Below are 12391 nucleotides of genomic sequence, written 5' to 3' on the forward strand. Positions count from 1 at the left end.
TTGAGTGACGATGTGTTTCCGACATCGCTTTATTTGCAAGATGGCGTGCGATGATCATTTGTGCAATTGTTTGCCATTTCTGCTTCATTTGCGCGACGCTTTAAACGCACTTTAATGTCTCTTTAATGCCAAAACCAGCCCCCAGTGTGATAAACTAGGTGGTGGTTTTGGGCACTTTCGGGATTTCAGTGATGATGCGTTTCCGATATTGCATTATTCAGGCAATAGCGGCATGCAATGATCATTCGTGCCATTTTCCGCTTCATTCACAGGACGCTTTAAATGCGCTTTAATCTCTCTTTAATGCTGAAATCAGGACCCAGTGTGATAAAAATATCGGAGTTGGTTTTGAGCTTATTGAGTCTGGTTGGTCAGGTCCCTCATTTAGTTTCCTGGAGGGCCTCCATTTTGTGGTGCCTGTGGGATGCTTTAAACGCGCATTAATCTCTCTTTAATGCCGAAATCAGGACCCAGTATCGGAGTTGGTTTTGAGCTTTTTGACTTAGTCTGGTTGGTCAGGTGCCTCATTTTATTTCCCTGAAGGGCCTTCATTTTAACACTTATTTACTTATGATACCCGCTCTTCAGCCAAGGCTATCAAAGCGGGCTTACGATTTGTTCATTAGACATTTTGTGCTGGTGCTTTAAGTTCAAACTTGTCAGCCTGCCAGAATAAGGCTGTGGCTGCTGGCCACAAGGCTCCGAGGAAGGCAGCCAAGAGGGAAAGAAGGCCTGCCTCCTCCTCCTCCTGGCCTCTCTCTCTCTCTCTCTCTCTCTCTCTGGCGCCATGGCCGGGTTTCTGAGGGGGCCGTTGCCCCCTTCTTCTCGCTTGGCCCTCATCGGGGCCTCCGCCGCCATTTTGTCGCTGGGGGCCTTGGCGGCCTGGCGCTGGAGGAGAAGGGCCCTGCGGAGGCGGAGGAGGGAGATGCAGCGCGTCGGGGTGGTCTCCGACATCGTCATCTACCCGGTGAAGTCCTGCCGGGGGCTGCGCTTGGACGAAGCCGAGGTCACCCCGCTGGGTCTCCGAAAGGGGGACTTGCGGGACAGGTATGGGAAAGAAGGGATGCATCCACAATGGGGGGATAACCCGGTTTGGCACAGCTTTAACATGTCTGGATCAGGGCTATGGAATTCTGGGAGTTGGAGTTTGTTGTGGGGCCCTCGGGCCCCACAAGAAACTCCAACTCCCAGAATTCCATAGCAAAGAGTGAGACAGAGAGTTAAAGCGGTGCCAAACCGGATTATCCCTCCAGTTTAAACCCACGCTTCTTAAGTTATGCTCAAAATGGAGGACATGCTGGAATGCCTCCTGGAGATGAAATGGAGGACATGTCCTGGAAAAGGAGGAGGTCTGGTCACACTGTCCTTGAAGTCTGATGGATGGGTCTCATTTTGGGGCCAGGGTGACCAGGTGTCCTCCCTGCAAAGGAGGAGAAGGCACCACCAAAGCTAGGACATTCAAGAAAAATGGAGGACACTGCAAAATACAAGCTTGAAACACTCCTATGAATATAAATTCATGCTCCTTAGCCATGCTCAAAAGGGAGGACATGTTGGAATTCTTCCTGGACAGAGGAAGGCTGAAATGGAGGACATGTCCTGAAAAAGGACAGGGAAAAGTAAATGGAGTACATTACAAATCAAAAGCTAAAGACACTCACATACATATAGATTAGTGCATTATTGTGTTTAGTTGGGACCTCTGAATGTGACACTGAGTAGAAGGACAGCAAAAATGCACACAGAAGCATCGCTGCCAGGCTTATCGGGGCTTCTGTGGACTCTGGGTTGCTTCTCGCCCTTTGCTCTTTGGCACCTGAGGCTGTGTTTCATGGGGCAGCATGGCCATGGCTAGAACTATAAGTATCTTTAGACAGAGACTGCACAAAACATTTTGGAGATTATCGCACAAGGGCCAATTCCACAACAGTTGTGCCATTGGAAGATAATGGAAGCAAGCATAGCACTGTAGCAATCTATAGTTCCGCATAGTCATGCAACTGTGCTATAACAACAAAATAAAAACAGAACAAAAACATAGTCACATTCCCCATTCAAAAGCCCACCGCGTTGCTCTGTCGTTCGTACTGTATAGCAATAATAACGATAGGAAAACGAAAGAGAAATGTAATTGTGTTCTGCATACATCCATTCTTGTATCATTAGTATATCGTGATTGGATGTTTCATGCATGCGCCATTATCCAGCTACTGCGCATGTCTGAAAAATATGGTTCCATCCCAAACAGAACAAAATAAAATTTCTATATTTAACAACATGATATTTATCCAGTTCAAATAAAATAGTCCCCTATACCTCAAAATAAGACAGAAATCAACTCCAAAAATGATCCTAGCAATGAGAGTGAATTGCCTGTGCAGATGTGTAGCTTGAGAAAACCCCTGGACTCTGTTCCGGACCCCCCCCCTGCGTAAGTAAAATATCGCACATGCTCAAGCCCCATTCAAGTGAATGGGGCTCGTGCATGTGGTAGCGTGGCGGCACTCATGCGCCATGGGGACACACCCCATTCATCCAAATGGGACATGCTGCCCTTGCGCCCCGCGCGCTCCTGTGCAGATTTCAGCATATGCTGAAAGCCACATATAGCGCGCCCACGTACTTTCTTACATCACTATAGATTGTTGTTGTTGTTATCCACTCTCGAGTCAATTTCGACCCATGATGACTCTGTAGATGAGACATCTCCAAGACTATGCTCCACTGCTCTGCTCACGTCCTGCAAATCCATACCCATGACCTCTTTAATAGAGTCTATCCAGCTAGCATGTGACCTTCCTCTCTTTCTGCTTCCCTCTACCTTTCCTAGCATTGTTGTTTTTTCCCAGTGAGTCACGACTCCTCATGATGTGGCCAAAGTTTGACAGCCTTAGTATTTGTCATCCTGACTTCCAGAGAAATTTCTGGTTTTATCTCCTCTAGGGCCCATTTGTTTGATTTCTTGGCTGTCCATGGTAACCTTAGCACTAGGGATAAAATTCATTTAATAATAATAAAAAATAGACAGCATGGTTGAATTTCATAAAATTATAACCTGTGACTTAAGTAGTACTGAAACAATTTTGAGGGAAGAACACTCCTTATCAAAACTTTTAAATTTAAATTACCTTTTAGGTTGTATTTTGTAATCTAAATTCTTATTTCTGAAAATGTATCAGTCTTCCATTTCATAAGAAATTGCTTTTTCAGTTGTGACAATTGCAGGAGATATCTCATTGCTACAACATGGTGTAATTTCTTTATTTTAAAGATTTATATCACACCTTTCCATTGCAAAATAGTCCACAAGTCATATAATAGACTCTATTTTAAAATACTGGTACATTTCCAGTGGTGGCTGGCAGGGTTGGGAGAAAGATGTAAGTCAGATGTCTCTGTGCAAGGTCAGAGAGAAATCTGGTAAAACCTTTGAGAAGAATATCTCATTAATCCTACCACGCTAAGCCTGCATTCTTGGGACCACAGGATTCCAGCTTAAAATACTTGTTTTGGCAGTGTTGAAAATATTTTTCTCATGATCTGTGAGGTATTGAAGTCTAAGGGAATAACATGCTTCCCTGTGTTGAACTATAGGTTTTGGTTGGTGATTAAGGAAGATGGACATATGGTCACAGCTCGACAGGAACCTCGACTGGTTTTGATTTCTGTAAATTCCCGAAATGGCCACTTAATCCTGAATGCTCCAGAAATGAAGGAACTGGCCATCCCTGTCAAAACCTCTGGGAAAAATCCAGTGAAGAATTGCAGGTTTCTTTCTTTTTCTTTCTATATTAAGCAAAATGCTATTTTCCTATGCTACTTTGTCTAAACTCCCCCCTTGCCCTTTTTTGATGACAAATATGGTGAATTACCTCTTGGACACTACAACTTTGTTGTTTGCAGTCAAACACCCCCAAATGTTCATGGTCATATGTCTCTAGGACCCAAAATATTTCAAGACAAAATATTTTACTCTATCAGCTGTTTTAAGGCCTTTTCCCTAACAACCTCAAACATATCTGATGAAATAGACCTAGGTTGCTGCCACACTGCAGAATTAATGCAGTGTGAGACCATTTTAACTCTGATGGCTCCATCCTATATGATCCTGGGATTTGTTGTGGCACCAGAGTTCTCTGACAGAGAAGGCTAAATATCTTACAAAACTACAAATTGCAGAATTCCACAACGTTGAGCCATGGCAGTTAAAGTGGTGTCAAACTGCATTAATTCTGCAGTGTAAATGCACCTCCAGTCTATGAAAGCTTGTGTTACAAACCTCTTTCTCTCAGCTAGTCTGAAAACTGCCACAGGACCTCTTTGTATGAATACAGTACATGTTATCTTCACTTTTTTTCACATTGCTGCAAATGGCCAGGATTTTATTCTGGACATTTTTATCCTGATAACCTAAGATCAAAATAGAGGAATCTTCAACATGTAACTCCTTGAACTCTTTTATAATCTTCAACAGGGTTTTTGGGCTTGATATTGAAGGACGGGACTGTGGTGATGAAGTAGCTCATTGGATTACCACTTTCCTGAATTCAGAATCGTATCGACTGGTGCATTTTGAGACCCAAATGGCACCCAGAAAATGTGAACTGATTAATACACCTTTTCGGCCTATTGATGAGGTTTGACAACTTTTTTTAAAAAAGTGATGGTTTGTCTTTTACTGTCTTAGGTTGTTTTTTTAAAAAAAACTTTTAAAAGGAGTAGTTTTATATCTACAGTTGTAGCCTGTTTAAACAAGAGAAGAGCATCAGAAGAACTTTGCTGGATCAAATGAAAAATATATTTACAGTACTCTGTTTTTCTGCTTCCTACAATATTAACCAAATTCCTTTGAGTAGCTAACAAGAAAGACAGGAGGGCAATAGTTCCTACTCATGTTTCCCATTAACTGATGGTCAAAGACACACTGCCTCTGATCCTGGAAATAGCATGTAGCCATCATGACATCTTACTATTGATTACATGATTTGGAATAGAGAACAGCACCCAAATCTCAACTCATTTCTCATATTTTTGCAGATTTTACTATGAAAGCCTGTCTTGAGAAATTCCCACTATAATTAGATACCTTTTTCTTGAAGCATCTTTCCCTCTGTCACTTCTAGGTTATCAGCACTAAATCAGCCTTTGCAGGGAGATTCCATCAGGATGCAGCTGATAAAAGTGCTAATAAAGCCTTGTCACGAGCAGTTAAGCTACCTATAATTGACATCTAAAATAGGGGTGTAAAATAGGCAGGGCCTTTCCCAGCCCATTTTTACAATTTTAGGCCCCTCTTGGATTGCATCTACACTGTGCAAATATAGCATTTTGATACCATTTTAATTGTCATGGCTCCATTCTGTGGAGCTCCATTGCACGACCCTGACCTACAGCAAAAAATTCTAAGTGCCTCACCAAACTAGAAATCTCAGAATTCCAAATGATTGGGTCATGGCAGCTAAAGTGGCATCAAAGTGTTTTAATTATGTAGTGTGGATATACCTCTGGACCCCTGTCCTTCTATGTTGAAAAAAAATAGCTGAAAGTGATTCTGCTTTGCAGGACAGTTTTGCTTCAGTGTGTAGGTGCACAAGGGGTAGTATTTTTAAATTTTTTGTTCTTGCTTTTAAAAATGTAGTAGTAGGTGGAAATTGCATTTTGGGAGAGGATATTGCCCACAGCAGGTTATTTGGCAACAAAATTACCCCCCCCCTCCAGATTCTTGGAAGCCCATCCCAACTCAGAACAAAAAGACATTGAAGATGTCTCTGTTGAAACAATTTGCCTCAGTGGCACATTGAAATTAAAGAAGCAGACCACTGTGAAGTCGAAGGCTTTCATGGCCGACATCCATGGTTTTTTGTGGGTTTTTCAGGTTATGTGGCCATGTTCTAGAGGAGTTTATTCCTGAAAAAACTACAGTGGACCCTTGTAATAATAATAATAATAATAATAATAATAATAATGGATTTATATGCTGCCCAATCACTGGGAATCCGGGCGGCTTCCAACAGAGGGGATAATAGACGGTAGATAATAGATAATATATGCTGGGGTTTGGTTCCAAGATCCTCCGTGGATAACAAAATATGTGTATGCTCAAATCCCATTAAATACAGTGACATAGCAAAATGGTATCCCTTATAAAAAATGGAAAATCAAAGTTTGATATTTGAAATTTATACTTTTACATTTTGTATAGGGAGAAGCGTTTCCGTAAGTAACTCGGACCCAAACCATGTAGGGCTTTAAAGGTAATAACCAACACCTTGTATTGCGCCTGGAAGCAGATTGGGAGCCAATGAAGATCTTTTAAGATTGATGTTATATGGGAGTTTATCAGACAAGGGGAATTGGAAGTATAATCCGATGGCAATCTGAACACAATCATGGGGCTTAACATCATTGCGTGATAACCCACTACACACAAATTTGGGCAATGGGAAGTCAGTCTGAATGCAATCATGTGGTTTCACGTTATTGCATGATAGAATGCCACACACAAATTTGGGCAATCGCATGCTATTTTCAGGCAATGGGGAGCCAGTTCGAATGCAATGCGTATTCACATAATTGTGTGAAACTAGCTACTTTAAGTGAATGCATTCTGGCCCCACTTTCTTTTCATTCGAATTTAAGAGAAATTCCTCCTGTTTGATAAACTCCATGGCCAAACCTTGAAGAACCGATGACCAATCTGCTGCCATGTTTTGCACTAGTTGAAGCTTCTGAACTTGGTACAAGGGTAGCCCCATGTAGAGCGCATTGCAGAAATCAAGACGAGAGGTTACCAGAGCATGTACCACCATAGTTGTTTACATATGGCAGTATATTGCCTGTTTTTTTTTAAGTGCTGAGTGCTTGAAGCAATTGAGAGTTAGGAGGTAGTAGGTTGAGCAAAGCTAATAAAGAAAGGCAATGCCTGTTTATTGCTAAAGAAGCCAACTGTGGAGCATTCTCACAATAAAAGATATTTGCCAGGTGTATAAACAAAGTGCTCATTACTGCTTTCTAGTGTTATGCTTGATAATATTTCTGTATTTTTGCAACCCAGGTTCCATACAGTGACGCTGGCCCACTCTTAGTCATCTCAGAGGCATCAATGGAAGATCTAAATACCAGATTGGAGAAGAAACTGGATTTGCGAAATTTTAGACCAAGCATTACTGTTTCTGGCTGTAGTGCTTTTGAAGAGGTAGATGACATTTTGTTGTTTCGTGCAGTACATAAAATAAAAAGCACTATTGAATAGGGCTCTCATCACAGTTGTGCAATGTGACAACACTTCTGCTTGGACCTTGGCTGCGGGTTTTTTGTTTTTAAGTTAGCTCTTTGGATAACATTGGGAAAATAGTTGACTTATAACAGGGAAGCTATATTAAGACATGGCAAATTAAGAGGATTTTACATTTCCAAATGTCACAATATGTGTAACGCATGATATAACAATCATTTTATTTTTGTTTCTTTACAAGATGCTATTGCTTAAGTAAAGGGAGCTAGTGTGGTTTAATGGTTAGAATCTAGGCTTGAATTTGGGAGATCAAGGTTCAAATCTTCGCCAAGCCATGAAACTCATTAGGTGATCCTTGGGCCAGTCACACTTAGCCTGATCTATACAGGGTTCTTGTTAGGATAAAGTGAGGAGCCATGTACATGCCTGGAGGTCACTAAAAGGTATAAATGACACAAGAAATAAATAACAGAGCAATATTGAAAGGGATTGCCAACAATGGTTGCAAAGAGGAAACAAAGTAAAGACATGCAAGCACATTTACAAACTCTTAGACTACATCTGCACTTCAGAAATAATTGATACTACTTTAACTGCTATAGCTCAGTGCTATGGAATCCTGGGATTTGTACTTTGTTGTGACACTAGAGCTCTCTGACACAGAATGCTAAATGTCTCAAAACTACAAATCCCAGAATTCTGTAGCATTGAGCCATGGCAGTTAAAGAAGTGTCAAACTGCCTTATTTCTGCAGTGCAGCCTTAGAAGGAATGAGTTTTAAAAGTTTCTACATTTTGATACTACCATTTTAAAAAAGATCTCTCTCTTGAGAGTTTGCATACTTATTAAATTTTATCCACTGGTTATTGCACCAGAGTTAATGTTTACATAACTAACAGCAGTATAAACAAATGATTCATTAAAAGACAGTGAACTCCTGCTAGGGAGTGATTATAACCCAGTTCTAAGATTATGAGATGGTGTATGGCAACTGTATTAGGGTACAACTAGTATGCCCTGGGGTAAAATAATACATGTAAATGCAGAGGCTTTTAAAAAGCTTTTTGCAGAGCAAAAAGCTGGAACATATATTAATTCACTGGAGTTTATCAGACAAGGGAAACTGGAAGTATAATCCAATGGCAATCTGAATGCAATTATGGGGTTTAATGTTATTGCGTGATAACCCACTACACACAAATTCGGGCAATGGGAAGTCAGTCCAAACACAAAAATGTGGTTTCACGTTATTGTGTGATAGACTGCCACACACAAATTTGGGCAATGGCATGCTATTTTCGGGCAGTGGGAAGCGAGTTTGAACACAATGCACATTCACGTCATTGCGCTAAACTAGCGACTTTAAGTGAATGCGTTCTGGCCCCACTTTCTTTTCATTCGAATTTAAGAGAAATTCATCCCTTTTGATAAACTCCACTGTGAGGATGCCTTTGCAAAGGATATCATAGTTCTCTACACACCTTCCTTATGTTGTTGAAAATGCAGCCTTTCATTTTCTTTAAGGGAAATTGTTTTGCAAATGCTTCCATTATAGAATTCCTACAGCTTAAGGTCACCTGATGTGGCCTCAGAATTCCTCAGAGCGTTTTTCTAGTTATTAAAATGTTGTTTTTGAAATGTGGTAGGTCAGGATGAATCAGGATTTTCCAGAGCAATATGATAGAATATGCCAAGTCTAGGTCGAAAGGGCAGTGGCAAATTGCCTCAGTTGTGTAAATGTTAATATAACACTGATATGGCAACAGCAGATCTTGAGTCCTCCAGTCAGCATGACCACTGGCTATGAGTGATCTCCAATAAGAGCCTTTCAAGCTTTAGATCATATTAATTTCTGGAAAGTATAGGTGTATGTGGGTGAGTGTGTTGCATAAAAGAGTAGCAACAGTTGTGTTTGTTTTATCACTGAACTCATCTGTTTATTTATTGGATCTAAATATGGTAGTTTGTCTGGGAGCAGACTAATGTCCCATCATCACCTTGGACAAGAAGTGAAGTTAGTACAGTCTTGGAACATAGTCCTCTGAGCACATGGAAGTTAGAAGGTGGGAATCTAGCTAAGACTGGGACCAGAGTTGTGAGGGAGCACTGCATTGTGAGAAAGCAGTTTCACATTGAGATACTACCATATTCCAGCAGAGATCATAGTGGTTGCAAGCAAGGGGTCAAACTGAGAAATCCAATTAAAGGGGAGAGGAACAAAAGTATACAAGAACAGCAGTCAGGAGGACAGGCAGGTGGATAAGGAGGATGATAGGTTGGCTAAATATATGGACAGTCTAGAGAAGTTACACAGAGAGAGAATTTATGCAAAGGAATCTTGTAGCATCTTTGAGACTGCTTTAACTACCCTGGCTCAATGCTAGGGAATTCTGAGCCCTGGTGACGCAGTGGTTAAATGCCTGTATTGTAGCCACTCACTCACAAACCACAAGATTGTGAGTTCAGTACCAGCCAGGGGCTCAGGATTGACTCAGCCTTGCATCCTTCTGTAAGTTGCTGAAATGAGCTGGGGGCAATTAGTTTACAAATTGTAAACCACTTAGGGAGTGGTTGCTATTGCTATTCTGGGTTCTGTAGTTTTGTGAGATGTTTAGCCTTCCCTGACAAGAGAGCTCTGGTGCCACAACACACTACAATTCCCAGGCTCCCCTAGCACTGAACCAGGGCAGTTAAAGTTTTTTTCAAACTGGATTATTTCTACAGTGTGTTTGGACCTAGTTGAAAGAAAAAAGCTGGTAGCATGAGTTTTTGTCTACTTATATCTACTTCCTCAGATTCTTTTGTTCAGTTCGACTTGAGGGTGCTACAAGATCCCTTTGCATACTGGCTTTCCAGACTAACATGGCTATGTCTTTGGATAGAAGCCCTGGTGGCATAGTGGTTAAATGCCTGTACTGCAGCCACTCACTCACAAACCATAAGTTTGCGAGTTCAATACCAGCAAAAGGGCTCAAGCTCAACTCAGGCTTGCATCTTTCAAAGGTTGCTAAAATAAGTACCCAGATTTTTGGGGGCAATTAGCTTACACTTTATAAACCACTTAGGAAGTGCTCAAGTGCACTGATAAGCGGTATAGAAATGTACTTGCTATTGGATTCTGCCAGAGAAAGAATGTGAGACAGTCTAAGGATGCTACAGAGGCAGAGTGTGAGCCACACGAACAACACCAGAGTACTTATCCTAAATAAGGACTATTTTAGAAGCATGTATATCCAGCTTCAGGCAAGAAAGAAACTGACTTAATGTTGTATCTGTGAAACAGAACCATGTTGGAATCTATGAGAACAGCATTACCCCCTTTCACCCACTCTGCAGCCTCAGACTTGTAAATTTGTATAATACTGATGCAGAATAATAGATCTTGAAAAAAAAAATACTTTTTTGGACCTGTTGTTCACCATAACTAGGATGACAATGCACAGGCCAGGAGTTTCCTCTTAAGAATGAGGCTAATCCTGCCAGGTAGGGTGACTAATTAGTAGTTAATAGATTTGTGGGTCACCAGATGAAAGAACCATGAGCAATGCAGAATCAATATAGGTCTTTTGCAATTTGTTTGTCTACCTCCAGTTGTTTTCCAGGGGCTGTTTCACACACAGTTACAGAGCTATGATTCTGCTTTAACTGTCATGGCTTGATCCTGTGGAATCCTGGGATTTGCAGTTTAGGATGGAGTGTTGAGAATTTTCTAAACTCTTGTATCTCATCATACTGCAATCAACAGTGCTCCATAGGATTCAGCCATGGCAGGTAAAGTGGGATCATAGTGCTATCACTATGTAGTGTAAAAGGGCCTCATATCTTTTTTTTAAAATGGTGTATGTCCTGTTCTTTAGGAAGTTGTCAAAATGTAAATATTTAATATTTGGTACCATGTTTTCTAATAGCTTTAAAAACATAGAACATTTCAACAACAAGATGATTAGGGGACTACACAAATATGATCCTGTTTTTTAGATTAGCACTAGTGTGCAACTGTTCCAAACATCACATCCTGAATGTATAAAATCAGTTGCTGAAGACATGATAATTTTAAATTCTTGTTTTTGCTATCTGAAATTATGTTGAGATTTGTAACGTGGGTCATGTGGAGTCTGCAGCCCAAATGGTTACTTGACAAGTTTAATATTGCCATCTTGTGGTGAAGTAAGTGAAATGTGCCTTGTGTCCTAAACTTGGAATGGGCCTACCCTTCATGTGCAATGAACTCTAAATCAAAGTAGGAGAATGGGACAATTTTTTTGTTCTTATAGTAAAACATAGAGATAATGCAGCACTTTACTCTAATTTTGAGAGAGAGAGAAGGGAAGACTGAGGGAGGCTTGCAGTAAAACAGTGACATATTTGTAGAATAACATTACAGATTTGTAATCATAGAGAGAGAGCAGAATTATGCCCTACCAGCACAAACAATGATGTTGTGCACCTATACATGCACAAAGAACTGTTAGATACCTCTTTACTTGAGTTTTGAGTTTTACTTGAGTACAACTACCCACCCAACTTGGAGGTGTATAAGCAAAATGGCACAATTTGATCTTGGCCTCACTGAGCCATTGTTGGGGCACAATGTCGTAGAAAACTGTTTCTTTGTCATGGTCTCTGTGAATCACACAAATGGGTTTTCCTGCACAGAGACATTTGGAACCTTCTAGAATCACTAGGAAAGTTTTTTTTGACGGTAGCTCTGCCCATCCTATACATACCCCTAGTGTTCCCACTCCTTCCACCTGTGGTTACAGCTTGCTAGTCTAACCCATTTGTATGATTCACAGAAACTACGATGAAGAAAGACAGGTTGTTACCTGTAACTAGTTCTTTGAGTGGTCATTGGTGAATTCACACAAACCTGCCCATTGTCCCCTCAAGTCGTGTCCTGCACATGTTCCCTCATTGTGCTGCGTCCAATTGGAAATGAAGGGAAAGAGCGGGAACGCTAGGGGTATAGGGTGGGCAGAGCTACCGTAAAAAAGTCTTCCCTAGCAATTCTAGAAGGTTCCAAATGTCTCTGTGCAGATGCAGGAAAACCCATTTGTGTGAATTCACAGATGACTACTTGAAGAACTACAGTTACAAGTAAGCTACCTGCCCTTATCCATCCTTCCTTTGTTGAGGGAGGGATTTTTTTTAAAGTTT

General features: G+C 41.0%; 1 protein-coding gene across 3 annotated transcripts in view; it reads left to right on the forward strand.

Annotated features, from left to right (window-relative positions):
• Positions 1-676: 676 nt before the first annotated feature.
• Positions 677-12391, forward strand: part of LOC121924124 (mitochondrial amidoxime reducing component 2-like) — a 59291-nt gene continuing 47576 nt past the window's right edge. The window contains exons 1-4 of one of the 3 annotated variants that reach the window (XM_042455271.1): positions 677-1047; positions 3595-3768; positions 4475-4637; positions 7055-7195. In XM_042455271.1, the coding sequence (XP_042311205.1) occupies positions 788-1047; positions 3595-3768; positions 4475-4637; positions 7055-7195 (738 nt within the window). In that variant the 5' untranslated portion in view covers positions 677-787. The remainder of the gene's footprint in view (positions 1048-3594; positions 3769-4474; positions 4638-7054; positions 7196-12391) is intronic. The other 2 variants (XM_042455278.1, XM_042455262.1) reach the window with 2 other exon arrangements.

Source organism: Sceloporus undulatus, chromosome 1, assembly GCF_019175285.1.
Source record: "Sceloporus undulatus isolate JIND9_A2432 ecotype Alabama chromosome 1, SceUnd_v1.1, whole genome shotgun sequence".
NCBI lineage: Eukaryota > Metazoa > Chordata > Lepidosauria > Squamata > Phrynosomatidae > Sceloporus > Sceloporus undulatus.